Source organism: Bombyx mori, chromosome 15 (genome assembly GCF_030269925.1).
Source record: "Bombyx mori chromosome 15, ASM3026992v2".
NCBI classification, from domain to species: domain Eukaryota; kingdom Metazoa; phylum Arthropoda; class Insecta; order Lepidoptera; family Bombycidae; genus Bombyx; species Bombyx mori.
Genome location: NC_085121.1, coordinates 6,421,839 through 6,440,796, shown reverse-complemented (window position 1 = coordinate 6,440,796; position 18,958 = coordinate 6,421,839). Strand labels below are relative to the sequence as shown.

Sequence of the window (18,958 nt, the reverse complement as noted above, 5' to 3'; positions counted from 1 at the left end):
AATGGCTTAAATATGATTGATACGTGGAATAGACTTATTGAAAAATAGTATAATTTTGAAAGATATATGCAATGCGTACGTATATTGAAGAAATAAAACTCAATTTCTCAGAAATATGTTTCGGCGATTTATGCTGCCGATATACATAAATATTTTATGAGAGTACGTTGTCTCTTTCCCACAAATTTGAATATCAATTTGAATCCGTTCGGCATTTAAGAGCAACTGGAGGATGACCGTTTTTTATGAATGTTCTGAATGACGGATGTTTTTTAGAAATTATATTTAAATACGAATTACATATTGATATTATATAATTTGCTATTTTCTTTCAATAAAAAAAAAGTTTATGTTTAAGTTGATTATCGATAAAGTTGATTATTAAAAACACGAATAAAACAACATTTTCTGAAAATAAATCGTAGCTAGATTGATTTATCGTCCCCGAAATCTCGTGTATACTAAATTTTATGAAAATCGTTGGAGCCGTTTCCGAGATTCAGATTATATATTTATATACAAGAATTGCTCGTTTAAAGATATAAGATTTCTAATTGAAGAGAAATTTCTAAGAATGAAAAATAAGATTTTGTCTTAAGCTTAGATAATTAATAGAATTTTACCGCTCCGATATGCGTTATAAACGCGAACTTCGTACAATACGGCTTCGTTTATGTTAAATCCTCTTATCATGGCCGTCTCTAATTGCTTACCCGACAGATGACGGGGCAACGCACAGCCGCCGTCGACCTAAGCACGGCATTTTGGTTCTTCCCAATCTGTACTTTCAGGCATTCCAACCACCGTTCACCGTTCTTGTGCGACTTAACCTGCGGACAACTCACTAATCTGTTTCCTATCAGTTGGTCGCGATTTCGATTCGTTGGTAGATTCAGCAAAAACGTTACACTCGCAGATGTTCACAACGTATTTGATACTGAACGCCGTCAGTTCATCTGCCATCTACTACCATGCTAAATCCTGACCATTATGTTTTTGTGTCCCATATGCATCGTATATGCAAAATTTCATGGTGATCACTGAGTAGTTAAGACGTGAAAGCTTAACAAAGTCATTTTCACATTTATAATGTTAGTGTGAAACAAGGTTTAATATGATTTAATCTACAGTCATTTCCCCTTCGTTTCAATTCGATACAAAGTTGTCACTGTCAACTGGTCAATGTCTTTTTACGTCAACGTCAGTTGTCCATAACTTAAAAAAATAACAATATCTAAACAAAATATTTATTATGTAAAATTGTATTAATAAGTTATAATCTGGAAACAATGGCAGTTACTTTGCACACAGACGTCGGAGATATCAAGATTGAATTATATTGCGAGCAATGTCCGAAAGCGTGTGAGAATTTTCTAGCTCTATGTGCAAGTGATTACTATAATGGTTGTTTATTCCACAGGAATATAAAGGTATTTGAATAAATCTTATAAGTGAGTCGTCTATTATCAAAGGTGGCAATCTGTGCATTTGGACAAAAAAATGTTATTGGTATGTCAATACAGATTGATTTGAATATAATCGTCTCCTTCAAAGAATACGGTTCAAAACCTGCATTAAATAAAGGTTAATAGTTAACCTGTTATTTATCTAAGATGTCGTTCCGAAGAGTTTTGTGACTGCCAATGGAATACAAAGTCAATAATTCGTTTTTCTGATTTACCAATAATTATCCAAAAGTCAGATTGTCGGCTTTGATAATAGTCAACTCAAGTGTAGTATTGTGAAGATTGAGTAAAAGGTCGTTATGAAGTAAAGTTAATAAATTTCCATGCAAATTCTATTTGTTCAGGGATTTATAGTACAAACTGGTGATCCCACGGGAACTGGGAAAGGCGGTACGTCTATTTGGGGAAGAAAATTTGAAGATGAAATTAAGGATGAACTCAAGGTTTGCAAAAAAAATTGAAATCTTCACTCATGATTTAAAATGATTTCAAACACATAACCCCTAAGTATTTTTTCAGCATAACGCAAGAGGTGTAGTTAGTATGGCAAATAATGGGCCAAACACGAATGGAAGCCAATTTTTCATTACGTATGGAGAACAACCTCATCTAGATTTAAAATATACCATTTATGGAAGGTTAGTGTAACTTTATGAATGACTTATAAATTCATTCACCAATACATGAGTTATAAATCATTATTTTTAAAATGAAATATACACAATATTTCAAGATATTTTTTAGCTATTATAACAATGTGTTCTGTTCAAGTACTCAGAGTTGATCAATAAATGAGTAAAACAATTAGGTAATCTTTTGCTTTGTTTTAGGGTAATCGATGGTTTTGAAGCATTAGATGATTTAGAGAAGATGCCAGTAAACCCCAAATCTTTTAGACCACTGACAGAAGCCAAGATCACATCTGTCACAATCCATGCAAATCCATTAGCTGGTTGATCAAGACTATAGGCTTGCATATTGAGACTGGAATACTTTTTATTAAGTAAATAAATCAAATGTGCATACTATGTTTTTTTTTATCCTTTTGCCAATGAACGAAGAATTACCTCAATAACTTGTTTGGTGCTAATTAAACAAAAAAGATAACATGGAAATGAACATTTTATTATAAGTTTCAGATTTTTGTGAACATTACAGAGAATATGTATCTCGATCAATAGTGCAATGCTTTAGTGTTCCAAATTATTTCGTGTTTCATAACAACAGTCACATTATTTATTATGTATCACACTAGTTAACTAATATCTGAGTATGTCACATGTATGACTAACTACAGCTAGTTTTCTAAAATCTTTGGATTAACTGCAATATTTACAAATCAAACTACACAATTAGTTAGGTACTGAGTTTCAATACATTAGAAATCGTCCATACATTTTCCTTTTAAGATACACTACTTTATTTATTTAATCCATATCGATGTTTTAAAGGCAAACGTGACTAAGCAACAATAACTGCTTTGTATATAAATGATAGGCAATAATCATATTCAATGCGCAAAAAATATATATTTCTAGGTCTATTAAAATCATTTCAATCATACAGCTACTAGCTAGATTCTACTACAGCTAGATTCGTTAAAATAAATTTTGTTTTCAGGTATTTCAACTTTAAATTAGTCTACTGTAAAGTTCACGCATTGTAGCTTAGTCACGTTTGCCTTTCAAGCGTCGATATGATCATACTGTTATACAAAAGAGATCAAGAATATTAATAACATAGTTTATTGGGGATTATAACTGTTTAGTCTAGGCTATTTTATGATACTTACCATGGTTCCTATATTAAATGAATACTTTCTCACTACTGTGTGTTTTAACAAAAAAAAACATAGGATTAGAATTAATTTAGTAATACTTTGAAACAATTTAAGAAAGTATTGTAGTTTAAACAGAAAGATTCTAGCATTATTTTGATAAAACCTATAAATATGTAACCATTAACTATTAAACTAACTATCTTTAGAAAACTATTCCAATAAATAACATTTCCTAAATATTATGTCTGAATCTCATGTTCCCAAATCATAATAGTTTTCATCACATGGTATTTCTGGATCTTTCTCTACTTTAATCTCAACATCTGGAATCTGTAACTTATCATAGGTATCATTGAAGTGTGATTTAATATGTGCAACCAAGTCAGCTTTCTTTTCAAAGGTAACACCACACTCTATACAAGGCATATTCACAACCAAACATTCCTGTGACTGTTTGTGTTTATCAAATTTGTCTTTTTTAGTAAACTTTTTATCACAGTGGTCACAAGCTAATTGTTTACCTCCAGTGTGAATTGGAGCATGTCGATCTAACTCCCTTTTTTTGGAAAATTTCTTAAAACATATTTTACATTGAAATCCTCTTGATCCCATATGAGCAATTGAAACATGAGTTTTGTATGCATCTAGGGAAGAAAACTTTTTTGTGCAGTGATGGCATTTTATGTTTTTTGGTCTGTTCTTAACTGGTGTAGCCTTTTTTGGTGATGAGTTTTGTTGTTTATGTGATGTGGAGGGATCTTTTTGCATCTTTATAAAACTACTTTCCCCAGAAATATGGTCAGGAACACTAGGAAGTTCGTAAGTAGGGTTTGAAGGATCTGAATTTTGTGTTGGAGAAGTCATGAGGTTACTGAAAGGATTGACACTGACAACAATGTCATTTGGATCCTGTTTAACACTGTTGGCATAGTCTTCAGGTTTATCCTCAGTGGCAACAATTCCATGTTTTAGTTCATGTTTAATGAGCTTATCTCTTCGTCCAAATGTAGAGGGACATTTTCTGCACGAATAAGGCTTCATGCCAGAATGAACAAGAACATGTCGTTGTAGGTCACCTTTGGCTACAAAGCTACGAGGGCACAGAGGGCAAACATGAGGTCTGTGACCAGCGTGTATTCTCAAGTGTTTGCTCAAGTTTGTGTTACGTGAAAAACTCTTCAAGCAAAATTGACACTGGTAAGGTCTGATACCTGTATGTACAATAGAATGTTTTCTTAGATCAGATCTTCGTCCAAAACATTTATTACATTCAGGGCAATGATAGGGCTTGTCATTTCCATGGACATGTTTCGTATGCTGTACATACTGATTTCTTTCCACAAAAGCCAAACTGCATTCATAACATTTAAAAGGCATGTCTGGATCATGATAGTTTAGTTCATGCTCTTTACATTTTTCTTGTGAAATGAAAGCTTGATCACAATATTGGCACATTGAAACATTCTTGAAAAATGTTTCCGGAATTGCATCCGCATCAGGAGTATTGCCTCGATCAGTATTTTCTTGCTCCACAGTTTCTACATTTTCAGAATCATCCGAAGAATCATAATCAAGACTAGGATCAACCACCATCACAACGCTATCTTCAACAATAAAATCTTCAGGCTTATGTTTCTGTTCATCTTGGGAATTGCTGTATGTGTAATTAGTAATTTCAGATGAGTTTGAAGTATCTACTTCATTTATACGATTTGTGATTTGTCTGAGTCTGTTTTCACTTTGGATACATTGTAATTTGAATTTTGAACACTTGTCCACTTTGAATAAGCACTTGTAACAAATCCTGCCAGGTAAACCATCATTAGGATCGATCTGCAAGAATGGATAATGATAGGTATGTTAAATTATATTATTAGGCACTTAGGTCTTCACTAAATACAATCTAGCTAAACCAACCTGTAACTCAAAACATTCAGCTATTTTGGAGGTCAATGATACGTTATTAATGTCATCAGGTGCAGCTCCGAATATTGAGATGGCGAGTCTACTTTTACCGAGGCAAAGGCGACACAGAGAATTAAAATTGGCTATAATAAAGGAATCTTCCATTTTCATGTTTCATTGAAATCACGAATGCCGCTCTTATTCTTGTAGTTATGTACCACTTTTCACTAAATTATTCTCATCATCACTTATTAGTGTTCTTCCAGTTATAATTGAAGAAAATATTTATTATGTGGTGTAACTTTGGTCCGTTTTCACGATTACGCAGCTGTTCGATCCGTTGAGGCAACTGGGACGATGTCCGCCAGGGCTGCGCTAGCGGAACATCTCGGAGGGGCCGCCTGTTTCCGTTAATTTGCTTGCAATATCTTTGTTTAAGCATAGAGTAAATGGTGATTACACATTGATTTTACAATTTTGGCACAGCAAGGTACAAGAATAATGGATTAATGTACCACTAAATTTAAAGATATTTTGAGAAAATTCCAAAATCGCGCTATTTTCGCAGAAAAATGATTTTATTGTTCTTTTTGCTACCATTTTTTAAGTTTCTGTTATCCTATTGGTTCTACGGTTTTACCTACTAGCTACAACCAATCATAAAAGCACCACAAACTTTTACTTGGTTTCTATGGTCGAATTGAGCAGGCAAAGGGAATACCGCCCAAAAGGCAAAGTCATTAACACAAAAAGCGGAAAGGATAAATAAAGTAAAAAAATAAAAAGTAAAAATAAACAAAATGAGAACTAACTAGGAGTCTTACTAGGAGGCTGAGTATTATTTGGTGGTTCAAAATATGCATGCACTATTTTTTCAAAAAGTAATATGTGTTAAAAATACAAAGCCCTGTAGCCAAAAAATACAAAGCTCTGATTTTTTTTTTTTTTTTGCCTTGTAGGCAGACGAGCATACGGCCCACCTGATGGTGAGTGGTTACCGTCGCCCATGGACTTCAGCAATGCCAGGGGCAGAGCCAAGTCGCTGCCTACCGCAGACTTTATAACTTTGCTTTAACGTTTAGTGGGTTGTAATTTTGTATTCAAAACTATTCAAATCGAACATAAGACATGAAAGCGTTACTTTCATCGACAATGCCGGGTGACAGGTTTACTTTTGTATTAATTTTATTACTATAATCATCGTAATCATTGTAACATCTAACAGCGAAGAAGTGAAATCCAAAAATGAAATGACGACTTTTTGCAATATCCGGTTTTACTGAAAGAAAACCTATATTTTTGTAATGATTTCAATCTGTCGTTCTGTTTAAGCTGCGATCAGTTGTTCAAGCGATGTGCGAGGTCAAAACAGATAATTCAGAGAGAAAATAATTCTGATTATAGATGCTTTGTGTTCTATTACTATAATTATTCATTTCTATTTGTATTGCCAGTTTAATTATTTGCATTGATTAAAAAAGATTCTAAATAATACAATAAGCAAACAGGGGGCAATACACAACAATACAATGTAATTTAACTTTTTCTTAAAATAGACACGGATGCGGCCCTTTATTACAAAATTCTATATTAAAGGTTATTTTCTTTTTGCTATCCATTTGGACAAAGTAAATAAAAACAAAAAACAAAAGATAGGTATTATTTACTAAAAATATAATAATATATCGAAAGGTGTCGCAAAAAAAATCCTAGAAAATGAAGTAAAACTAAATTTATTTTTGACCCATGTTACAGTTAGGTACAAGAGCAGAATCTATGCAAGATTCCGATTCTTGATCAAAAGATAGGCCGGGATCGCAACTCAACAGACGTGGATATCCTCTATGGCAGACAATGTAGAAGCTGCAGCTGTTGCCATACCTAGAAATAATAGTGGTATTGTTAGCTTGATTAAAATTCTCGATTAATTCTTCTACTTGATTTTCCTTTTTTTTTGTTTTTATTGCTTAGATGGGTGGATGAGCTCACAGCCTACCTGGTATTAAGTGTTTACTGGAGCTCATAGACATCCACAACGTAAATGCGCCACCCACCTTGAGATATAATTTCTAAGGTCTCAAGTGTACTTACAACGGCTGCCATACCCTTCAAGCCGAAACCGAAACGCATTACTGCTTCACGGCAGAAATAGGCAGGATGGTGGTACCCACCTGCGCGGACTCACTAGAGGTCCTACCACCAGTAAAAATTCCTTATTTTTATATGGCAATCGTCTTTTTGCAATGCCTTATTCGTATTCAAAGCTCAATTAAATATTAAACATATGCATGCATTCCAGATATATTTGTTCTATTCGGTAAAACATAATGTGGAGCCTGCTAAAAGTGGTCGATCAATATATTATTCAAATAAAATAAAATCATAGCTCTCTCATACTAATAAATCAGGTTGTACTTGTATTTTAACTCGCTTTGAATTGGTGTAGACTTTATGTAGATAATATGTCATTTTTAAGCTGATAGCGACTTTGTACCTAATTATTAGGTACATAGTGTCTATGTACAAATAATTTAAGTTAACTTTTACGCGGTCGAGTAGTTAAAACACTCGCACTAAACACAAAGATTCCCTATATCCAGCTTTGGCGCCAGGAGGGGGTCACATAGTCGTGGGCAAGTTAAGAACTTATAATTTAATTTTGATAACAATAGATAATAAATAAATCATGATGTTCTTCAATTAGTCCAAGTTAGTTCAAGTCCTGGTACTAGCTCAGGGGGGGGTCATGACCCCCCATGACCCCCCCCCCTGGATCCGCCGTTGCTTACTCTGAAGCTGTTAATCTTAAGCTGTGTTAGAGCTGTAAGCGTCTAATATTTGTGTTAGTGAATCATACTATTAAATTCGATGTGTTAACATTATATTATTATTTCCATGCATTATCCATGTCAAATTTAGATGCGCACGGTACATACTATTTGCGTTTCATTGTATTATTGAGTAGTGAGCTTTTGTGATTTATTTTGAGTGAATAATGCATACAGATAGAAAACTTACCTGTACTTATGCATGGTGTCTGAAAGATCGCCGACTTCATTTATAGGTGGAGTTGGACACGTGAAATTTTTGAACGCTGAAATAATAAAAAAAGCAATTGTTGAACGAACATGGAATAACAACGAAAAATTTAATTGCCCTAAAGATAAAAGAGATTTTGGATCAACAGTATGTCTCGAACCGTTCCCAAAAGCTAGGATATAATAATATGGCGGTTTTGAAAATTCATAAAATGATCACATGAAGTCGTCGTGGCCCAAAGGACAAAACGTCCGGTGCATTTGTATCTACCGATGCACCGGTGTTCGAATCCCGCAGGTGGGTATCAATTTTTCTAATAAAATACGTAAATATTAAATGTTCACGATTGACTTCCACGGTGAAGGAATAGCATCGTGTAATTAAAATCAAACCCGCAAAATTATAATTTGCGTAATTACTGGTGGTAGGACCTCGCGTGAGTCCGCAAGGGTAGGTACCATCACCCTGCCTATTTTTGCCGTAAAGCAGTAATGCGTTTCGGTTTGAAGGGTGGGGCAGCCGTTGTAATTATACTGAGACCTAAGAACTCATATCTCAAGGTGGGTGGAAGCATTTACGTTGTAGATGACTATGGGCTCTAATAACCACTTAACACCAGGTGGGCTGTGAGCTCGTCCACCCATCTAAGCAATAAAAAAAATTAATCTTTATTAATATAAAAATATATATATAGGTAACGCACAATATTTATGGTATCACAAATTTTTTGTAAATGACAGCTACTTATTCTTAACTTAGCAAATGCTTAATGTTTTGAATTTAAGCTAGATCAGTGGTTTATTTTGTGTTCTGCATCGGGAAAGGTTTCGTTCCATCTTGTTCCAAATGTTTCAAGTTGTGCTTAACGTTGAACGCGTTTGACGTATTTGTGATAGGAAATTATTTTGATTCGATACTTTAGAATGACTTACCATCAACATTGCAAGCCGGTACGTTCTCGGGCCAGTCACAGCTGTTTTTATCGAAGTTGAACGCGAGGCCGTAAGGACAGTGCATTATTGTTGGTTTTCCCTCGTGGCACATGATATAGTTGCTGCAATTACTCTCTTTAAGCGGATAAAAACCGTATTCATGTGGGCATTCTGCCGTCGGATTCGCGTATTCTGAAATATTTATTTTATATTGTAGACTAGTAAATTTGGAAGAAAAAAGTATGTGGTATCTATAAAAGTAATCAAATTACGCACGCTTGATGGACCCCGATGTGCATTGAACGTCTGAAGGGTATGCGCACGGATAATCTGGCCATTGCGTGCTCGATTTGAAATGTAGCCCGTCGGGACAACTTTGTTTGACGGCTATACCTTGCTGAAAAATAATAAACGGTTTAAAACTGCTCACATCTGTTATTTGAGAGATTTTCAATCAACATCATGCTTTACCTTGCATTCAATGTAAGTGTCGCATTCATTAGTTACAGGGTAGTAGCCATAGGCCTCTCTGCAAACGAAATCAGTCGTTTTCGAATATGACGCGGCATAAGTCATAGGCGGTGGAGGCTGGCGTACATCTATTGGCTTTTGAGCGGGAAAGAGTGTAGGCTGTGGTGGTTGTGACCAAATGTTTGGATAAGGAGTTGGTGGTGAAACTGGTAAAAGCACCGGTGCCGGTTGAGGGTTAGGTTTAGGTATCTGGATTGGATGTGGCTCGAGCCTTGTTTCAGTTTCTTGTGTCACAAAGCTTATTGGCGGCACAGCTGGCTGTGCTGAAACTGGCTGAAGCTCTGATAAAGGAGTAGTTGTCGTTAGGAATTCTGTTGGCTGTGAAATAAGAACTGGAACAGGTCGCGGTGTTATGTTTGGATAAAGTGGATGTTGTGGTGATAACGGTAATTCTCCTTGTGGCACAGAAACAGAGTTCGGTTCCGAAATTGGAATTGATTGTGGCTGGGATATAGGGTTAGGGATTGGTTGAGGAGTAGGACGAACTGGCAGTATTATTGAGGCAGGCCTGGAACTTATATCTGGCTGTAGTTCAATTGTTTGTCCTGTTATCGGGCTTGGTTGTAGGCCGGGTAAAGTCGATATTGGTACTTGTTCGGGTTGAGGCTCAGGAACGGATGTATTCGTCGATAAATGACCTGGTCCAAACAAAACGTTTTGTTGCGCTGTTACCGAAGGATTTGGCGGACTTGGTTCAGGCTCGTTTGATTTCTGGGACCCAGTATACAGAGGGGATGTTGGAGGTTCAGTTACAGTTGTAGAGATTGTCCACGGTGTTGTTGGAGGAGGCCTTGTGACTGATACTATAGAAAGAGGAGGAGTTTGCGATGACACCAATGCGGGCAGTGGTTTATCTGTTGTCTGAAATGTATTTGATTGAGGGTACGGATAGTTAGTTTGAACGGGCTGCGGAAGTGTGGGTCTTGGTTGACCATCTGTTATTCCTGTAATGTGCGATGTCACTCCTGTTCCACTTGGAAGAAATGGTGGTATTGAAGTTCCCGCTGATGCTCCCGGGTACATTATGATTAAATTGGGCGAGATTGTTGCATTTATGATGTGCGTCTGTGTCGGTGTCGTCGTGAAGTATGGCCTCTGTGTTGATTGCCATGGTCGATATGAATTAATCGGCTCCGAATTGCTGGTAACTGTCAATGATGATGAAGGATCTGCGTTACTTGTAATTGTCCATGGTGATTTCGGATATGGCGGCGGAGTTGAAGAGGTAGTCATTGAAGGCGGAGTCCAGGGATTAATTCCATTTGTTGGTGTTGTCCGGGATATTACAACCGCAGGTTGTCGTCTTCCTGGGAGAAAATCTATCGTAATAGGTCTGGATACCGTCCGCGATTGTGCCAAAATGTATCGTGGTTGAGGAGAAGCAGATTTGATAGCCTCTGATGTAGTAATGCTTGGACTTTGGTCCCGAACGTAAGAAGTTCCATAGTAATGTAAGCCGCTCTGTTGTTCCGCTGCATTTACTGCTGTAATAAGCATAATAAAAACATTATAATACGGTATAAACATACCGTATTAGCGTTTTAGCGGCACAGATACATTAAATAAAAGAAATAGAATTTAAAGTTCTTACCGTGGTACAAGAGTGGCAGAATAAAAATGAATTTGAATTTTGACATAACTTCGAACATAATTCACGTATAAAATGACACTGGTGTTGGAGTGCTATTGAAAAGCCTTTTAAATAATTTTAATATAATTAATGTTAAAAACAATTAAACAAATGTTAATTTAATGTGTTTTTAAATCGATTCATCGATAGATAAATAACAAGTTCATTGGAATTTTGTTGGTTTTGTATATTTTTATGAAGAAAAGAGAAATTAATATTTTTTTATCGCCGACGTCGTTATATTGAGGTTCGTTAAATTAAGGTTGCACTGTATTTACGCAATCTTATTCTTTTCTTCAAAGACTGAGTAAACGATTGACTGCCACTTTGACAGTTTTTGTTCAGGAGGAAATCGCCGGAATTCCGCCCTCCCCTGGGCATGGAGGGCGGGGCATGTCGGAGTCGAACTGACTAAAACCTCCTGTCGCTACCCAACCCTCGTTGAGAGTTATTTTTATCACCCATCCTTTACTTTTCATTTCCAAACTCTACACTTCTGCTCTATTATCTCTATATAAACACCGCAGTCTAGATATCAATTGCCTAGAGAAAATTTGCTTAAAATGTTCATTCTTGTTTTTAAGAGAAATGCAGTTCCTGTCGTCACTTAGTTTTACGCGGTAGGTTCGAGGTTGAAACATACGTTCGAGTTCACTTCTAATATAAAGCTTCTACCAGACCCCACAAAGCAAACACCGCCCGTCTGGAGACATAAGGTGGTAATTGTTGATTGTATTAGAATAACAATCTTTCCGTTCTTATTATTCGGTTATTCAAACCGGGTGATTGATGGCTTCAAAATAGCGACAGACATAACAGTTTACTAACCAAGACAGATTCTCAACTTCGCGAGAAATGCTCAAAAAAAAATTTTTTTTTTTTTAGATTATTGCTTAGTTGGGTCGAAGAGCTCACAGCCCACCTGGTGTTAAGTGGTTACTGGAACCCATAGACATCTACAACGTAAATGCGCCACCCATAATAAGATATAAGGTTCTAAGATCTCTGTATAGTTACAACAGCTACCCTACCCTTCAGATCGAAACGCATTACTGCTTCACGGCAGAAATAGGCAGGGCGGTGGTACCTATCCGTGCGGACTCACAAGAGGTCCTACCACCAGTAATTACGCAAATTATAATTTTGCGGGTTTGATTTTTATTACACGATGTTATTCCTTCATCGTGGAAGTCAATCGTGAACATATTTTGTTGAGTACGTATTTCATTACAAAAATTGGTACCCGCCTGGAATTCGAACATCGGTGCATCACTCGACACGAATGCACCGGATGTCTTATCCTTTAGTCCACGACGACTTCAGGATTAACTATCCTGGGTAAATCAATTACACAGTTTCTGTTTGCTGGTGGTAGGGGATCGTGTGAGCCCACGGTGTTAAGTGGTTACTGGAGCCCATAGACATCTACAACGTAAATGCGCCACCCATAATAAGTTATAAGGTTCTAAGATCTCATTATATATACAACGGTTGCCCAACCCTTCAGACCGAAACGCATTACTGCTTCACGGCAGAAATAGGCAGGGCGGTAGTACCTACCCGCGCGGACTCACAAGAGGTCCTACAACCAGTAATTACGCAAATTATAATTTTTGCGGATTTTGATTTTTATTACACGATGTTATTCCTTCATCGTGGAAGTCAATCGTGAACATATTTTGTTGAGTACGTATTTCATTACAAAAATTGGTACCCGCCTGGAATTCGAACATCGGTGCATCACTCGACACGAATGCACCGGATGTCTTATCCTTTAGTCCACGACGACTTCAGGATTAACTATCCTGGGTAAATCAATTACACAGTTTCTGTTTGCTGGTGGTAGGGGATCGTGTGAGCCCACGGAGCAGCACGGCAGGTACCACCCTGTCTATTTCTGCTGTGAAACCGTAATGCCTTTCGGTATGGAAGGTGGAGCAGCCGTTGTACTCTAAAAGCTGAGACTTAGAACTCATGTCTGAAGGTGGGTGGTGGCATTTGAGTTGTAGATGTTGATCGATTCTGATGAAAACCCAACAGCAGCTGGGCTGTGAGCTCGTTCACGATCTAGCAGCAAATAATAAATAAAAAACTTTAATGAATTTTTATTGATGACTTTTCCTCAGTGATAAATAACATTATTGGTACATTGATGTTTTATCAGATTGATTAAGTTGTAAGCAACTATGGAAGATCTTAAAACAATACTGAGTATCAGAATAAAATCTCTTTTAAACGAGTTCGTATTATTTTTTGTTTAATCGTGTCTTCTGACTTCGTGTCTTCTAGATGAATTATTTAAAATAAAGTAACTTAAGATTAAGAATGTTCTCGAATACATTAGAATCAATTACAGCTTGAAATATGAAAACTTGAAATGGTGGGTCTTTACGTCTCTAATTTCTTTTTGTTTTTATGTTAATTTTAAACATTTCTGTTATACTTAATAGGTTGGGGAAAAAGTCTTTTCGCATTATATCTCTATCTAATAATCTATTATTTTGTATACAAATGGCAGGTTATATTTCGGTGAGCTTAGAAGTAATGCATTAGAGATTTAGATCTTTGATGGTATTAACTAGACCCCTTTCTATTAACATCACGAGGGCCTTAAGCTATTGCCTCATCGATGTCTTTGAATAAAACTGGTTTTAATTAAACATCAAGACTTTCAGAAATAACCAACAATTTTTGCGTTGGAATTATAAGCACGTCACCTTTGCAAATCAATAAACAAAACAGTACGAGGAATGTAATTTTATTTTTGAAAAAACAACGTATAAGTTCAAATTAGTTCATATATGATTCTTGTCATTTGTGTTTTGCGTTGCATTGCACTGGACTCTGTCTGCGTCGACGCACCGTCCAGTCGTGGGGTCGAATGCAAGACCGATGTCGCAGGACAGCAATCTAGCCCGATTTTGCTCACAGGAGAAGAAGTAGTAGCAGTTGCCTTCGTACCTGTCAAGAAATTACACAACTAAGTGAAGCCCATCTTAATCTATACTAATATATAAATCTACAGTGGTTTTTAGGGATATTCCGTTATAACTACTGAACCATGCATCCGATTGACATGAAACTTGGTATCCATGTAGAAAATACATGTACTTAATGGATAGGCTAATATTTATATGAGTGTTGGGCTCCCTACACCAGTTGCAGGGGCGTTAATGAAGAGAATCTTTGTGAGAAATAATAATGTTAATTTTAAATGCCCAGCAAAATGGACGGGTAAAGCTAGTGGATTATAAACTTCTTCTTCTTCCTAGCGTTTTCCGGGTCTAGTGCCAGGGTCCGCTTTTCTACTTAAACACCTCCACTTTGCCCGGTCTTCGGCATCTTTCTGGGTGATGTTATTCTCCTCCACATCCACCTTTACCACATCTAACCAGCGTTTCTTGGGCCTACCACGGAATCTTGGACCCGGTACGTAGAGTTTGAGGCACCTAATTCCGAAAATGTAAACTAAAAAAACAAAAACTTACTTGTAGTTTATCACATTATTCAGAGGATTGCCGATAGCATCCAAAGGAGCAGGGGGGCAAGTGAAACCCAAGAATTCTGAAAAAATATCATAAGGCATTAATGTAAATCGTAATATTTAAGCGGGAAGTACCTATATAAAAATTTAATAGGAATTGTAACGGTGCAAGTTATTGGTTAAATAGAAAAGCTTTACACACTTTCAGCATCACAGGAAGGTACAAGGTCGGCCCAGTCACAGCGGCTGAAGTCTGGATTGAATGCTAGTCCCGGCGGGCATACCATGTCGAAAGCACGACCACCTACGCATGTTCGGTACTGGCCACAATTGGTGGGCGAAGCGTTAGGATGTTTGAAGATGCCATATTGGTGCGGGCAATCCGGTGTTGTTTGGGCAGGCTCTGAAATATTTAGTAAAAGTTCGGTAAATGTGGAAAGGCTAGATTGTAGTAAAATCCAAGAACATTACACTAATAGTTTGATACAACATACGGATGCTCCCTCTTCCTACACATGTCACTTCAACTGGATAACCGCAAGGATATGCCGGCCATTCCACGCTAGGATTAAAGTGCAGACCATCCGGGCATATCATGTTAGTAGCTTGATAGTCCTGAAAAGTTAAGCGTGTTCATACTTCGATTTGGTTTAGCACCTTAATAGCTTGGTATGTACCTAATTTAGAGGTAGACCTTTTTTGAAATTCAGAAAAGCTGAAAACTGTGCTAGTAATACATAAAGTTAGAAAGTTTCTTACCCGGCATTCAATGTATGTATCACAATTCGCGTCTGTTTTGTAATAACCATTGCGGGCTTTGCAGATTACGTTCTGGGCAGTAGCAGCAGCGGGAGTTGATTGGACATGGCCTGTAAACAGTATTGAAAACTAATACTAAGCAATGAAAGACACAGAAAATACAAGATTAGCACAATGAATTAATGTACATACTTGCAGCCACTAGCAAGGCGAGGTAGATGTAGGAGAGCATCCTTTTTCTTTGAATAGCGTATTGACACGAGTACTACTCTACAAGCGAATGCTAAATAGGCAACGGCCAAATTACAATTTATACAAAACGAATGTCATCAACAAACGATTAGACACTTTAATTAAGTAAACTATCTAGTACATTACGGAAATTTAAAATAGCGGTTTTTTTAAAGATGTAAGTAAGTATTTGTATCATTATGAAATCGAGCATTTTTTGTGCGGTTACATTACAGAAGCTGTTTAATTGTCATTCCAATCTTGAGAAAATGGTAAGAAGTAAGTATTCAGTATATCATGACGTGAATGAATCGATAAAATTAATGAACAAAATCGATATGTTGGGCTGGAACAAAATCTTTCTTAGCTTATTTGGATGTTTGAATGAGGTGTGCCAATGATAAACGGCTGTCAATCATATGTCTTCATCGGGTCGTGCATTATTTTTTATATAAAACGCAGAAACCCTGATAGCTTTGAAAGGCTCATCGTTAATGGTAAAACAGAAGGCAAGAGGCCTAGAGGCCGAAGCCCACGGTGAAGGGATAACATCGTGTAAAAAAACTCAAATCCGCAAAAAAGATATTTTGCGTAATTACTGGTGGTAAGGGATCTTGTGAGCCAGCACGAAGGGTTCCGAGGGGTGTCGAGATTAACGCTCTCATGTTGTTTTTACGTTCTACTTAACGCTAGGCTCACCTGCCCATGTACAGTAATAAAAATCGTATGCAATTCCCATACGTTAGAAGTAAAATTCCGAATTATGCGTGTGAATATGGGTATGAATTATTATTAATTTCGTCGCAAGCGAAGGGTTCGGCGAGTAAAGTAACCCATAGACACAGCCCACTGAGATTCTCGCCGGATCTTCTCAGTGGGTCGCGTTCCCGATCCGGTGAAAATTCTTTTATTTTTTTTCTTAGATGGTTGGATGAGCTCACAGCCCACCTGGTGTTAAGTGGTTACTGGAGCCCATAGACATCTACAACTTAAATGCCGCCACCCATCTTGAGATATGAATTCTAAGGTCTCAGTATAGTTCTGCGAAGCACTGCTCTTCCTGGGGCCAGTGTTAGTAACGCCTCCTGGTTTGAGCCCCGAGAGCTCACCTACACGTTAGGGTTACGCTGACATAGCCCCACAAGGCATCATAGCCTATCAGCTAAGATTGAAAAAAAAAGGTAAAATCTTCGTAAGTCTTTTATCCCATTCTCTTGCAGGCTAATTCTTATAGATGTCGCTTTTTAGAGTAGCTTTTCACTCAGTTTCAAATTAGAATGTCATAAACAACAATAAACGACACGGCGTTTAATCTATTGTAGTTGTGGTTTTTACCAAACTATCTTTTCATTGTAAATAATAATATTGCCTATTAATATTAGAAACTTAAATAGACTATTTTGACATCTTGAATACCATGACATGGGGTAAATTGGGATTCTGGGGTAAATTGGGACAAACCTGCGGAAGATTCTCAAAGTCAAGTACTTGACAAACAAAGACAAGTACGGAATCTACCTAATTTTCTTTAAGGTAATATTTATCAATGTATAGAAGAAAAACCAAGTTAACTATGGAAGTACTAAACATGAATTAAGTTGGTCCCAAAAATTCGTCAAATTAAATTTAAAATAGTGGTTGAAAAGTGCGTTTTAAAACAGCTTAAAGAACTTTTAAAAAAAGTAATATTATCGTTGTTTTTTCAATAAGATCACAGTTTATATAAGTTTTTAATACATCTGGAAATACCACAACAAACGGTAAGTTGCAATATTCTTATTTTAAATACAATATTTCGACAAAATAAAAAATGTATATTTTTTCCTTTCTTTTTGGGGAAAATTGGGACGTATGTAGGGTAATTTGGAACGAGACTGGATAAATTAGGGACGAGAAAACACAAAATTGGAACGCCAAAAGACAAAATAGGGATGGCTTGTTAGGGTTGTCACTGATATCTTATAATATATTTTTTAGCCTATACTATCACTTAATTGCGTGATGTAAAGAAGGTTAATGTGTTTATCAGTTAGTTTATGTAAGTATTATAGGTAAAAGAAAAGTATATATATAATTACTTTTTTTCGCGACATTTACCTTGTAATATCTGCCCGGTCGTATGTTTTTTATAGCAATAAAAAAAATTAAAAGTTAAAAGAACTCAAACGAATCAAAACTTTTGTTATTTCAGAATCTATTCACGCGTCGAATCATGATTTTGTTAGCATTCACAACGAACACACACAAATAAAAACAGGCCTCAGATTTTAAATGTAACATTAATTAAAAATCCGAGATATCCAATTATGAGTGAGTGAATTAATTGAGTTTAGTTATTTCGCTTAGAAAGAATTTCTTTTATTTTTGTTATTATTGGCAGTAATCAGATAAAGCTGTTTTTTTTATCTTATTCACCTGATATCTTACTCTTGCTCAAAGATTATTTTGAAAATGTTGATTAAATAAAATTGTATTATTGCATTTCCACTCCTTTTGTTTTCTATTTTTTATTCTATTTTATGATTTTGTTTCAGAGTTGTGATTTTTAAGGAAATTAAATAATAATTTTCTAAAATATAACATGCACATACTTTTTTTGATCATTGTATTGTTGATTATCATTCACGTCACATCGCTTCGGAATAGAAACCAGCTTAATTTACACTATGTTGTGTATTGTGCTTAAATTATGGATTGTATTTATCATTTCGGTCCATATAAATAATTATATGGCACCTACCTATATATCGCAGTACTGCGAGTTGACAACCCTTACAAATATCCCAATTTAACCCTTAACCGTGTCAATTTACCCCGGACGCTGGGTAAATTGGGACGGCCATTATTTTACCGATTATTTCTTTAAAATGAATAATTAAAATAATGTAACGGTTTTTATCACCTAGGTATGTTCAAGACTCAACTTATTTCTTTGGTTGAGCAGTGACTATTTAATTGGAACTATTTTAAAATTCAATCTGAAGGTCGATTTTGTCCCTATTTACCCCATTGTACGGTACTGAATACCAATAAAATTTTTTTTTTTTTTTTTTTAAATTTTCCACAGCTACCTCAGGTAACGTGCATTGAGTGACTTCAATTTTTTTTTTTATTTTTTTTTTTTACTAACTGTCACGCCACGTTAACTGGTCCCGTGATAAGTTCGTAAAGAACTTTTGTTACAGGTACCAGATAACGGAA

General features: G+C 36.2%; 4 protein-coding genes and 1 long non-coding RNA gene across 5 annotated transcripts; 2 read left to right on the top strand and 3 right to left on the bottom strand.

The window, feature by feature from the left end:
* Positions 1-1,169: 1,169 nt before the first annotated feature.
* LOC101743182 (peptidyl-prolyl cis-trans isomerase-like 3) lies at positions 1,170-2,494 on the top strand. The gene is made up of 4 exons (XM_004928503.4): positions 1,170-1,430; positions 1,811-1,909; positions 1,986-2,104; positions 2,297-2,494. Exons 1-4 carry the CDS (start codon positions 1,290-1,292, stop codon positions 2,421-2,423), a joined length of 486 nt encoding a protein of 161 aa, XP_004928560.1. The 5' UTR covers positions 1,170-1,289; the 3' UTR covers positions 2,424-2,494.
* Positions 2,495-2,570: 76 nt separating this feature from the next.
* On the bottom strand, positions 2,571-5,799 carry LOC101743317 (zinc finger protein 436). Its single transcript, XM_004928504.5, has 2 exons — positions 5,164-5,799; positions 2,571-5,079 (listed from the first exon to the last, which is right to left on the bottom strand). Exons 1-2 carry the CDS (start codon positions 5,320-5,322, stop codon positions 3,499-3,501), a joined length of 1,740 nt encoding a protein of 579 aa, XP_004928561.1. The 5' UTR covers positions 5,323-5,799; the 3' UTR covers positions 2,571-3,498.
* A 1,000-nt stretch (positions 5,800-6,799) lies between these two features.
* LOC101743460 (uncharacterized) lies at positions 6,800-11,317 on the bottom strand. Its single transcript, XM_004928505.5, has 6 exons — positions 11,245-11,317; positions 9,594-11,137; positions 9,399-9,519; positions 9,123-9,314; positions 8,170-8,245; positions 6,800-7,032 (listed from the first exon to the last, which is right to left on the bottom strand). Exons 1-6 carry the CDS (start codon positions 11,300-11,302, stop codon positions 6,885-6,887), a joined length of 2,139 nt encoding a protein of 712 aa, XP_004928562.2. The 5' UTR covers positions 11,303-11,317; the 3' UTR covers positions 6,800-6,884.
* A 2,708-nt stretch (positions 11,318-14,025) lies between these two features.
* Positions 14,026-17,412, bottom strand: LOC101743600 (protein obstructor-E). Its single transcript, XM_004928506.5, has 6 exons — positions 15,719-17,412; positions 15,527-15,636; positions 15,262-15,382; positions 14,970-15,170; positions 14,772-14,847; positions 14,026-14,244 (listed from the first exon to the last, which is right to left on the bottom strand). The coding sequence occupies exons 1-6, from the start codon at positions 15,756-15,758 to the stop codon at positions 14,079-14,081; spliced, it is 714 nt and encodes a 237-aa protein (XP_004928563.1). The 5' UTR covers positions 15,759-17,412; the 3' UTR covers positions 14,026-14,078.
* A 583-nt stretch (positions 17,413-17,995) lies between these two features.
* Positions 17,996-18,357, top strand: LOC134200181 (uncharacterized). The gene is made up of 2 exons (XR_009974991.1): positions 17,996-18,067; positions 18,292-18,357. It is a non-coding gene; the product is annotated as an uncharacterized LOC134200181 (long non-coding RNA).
* The last annotated feature ends 601 nt before the right edge of the window (positions 18,358-18,958 follow it).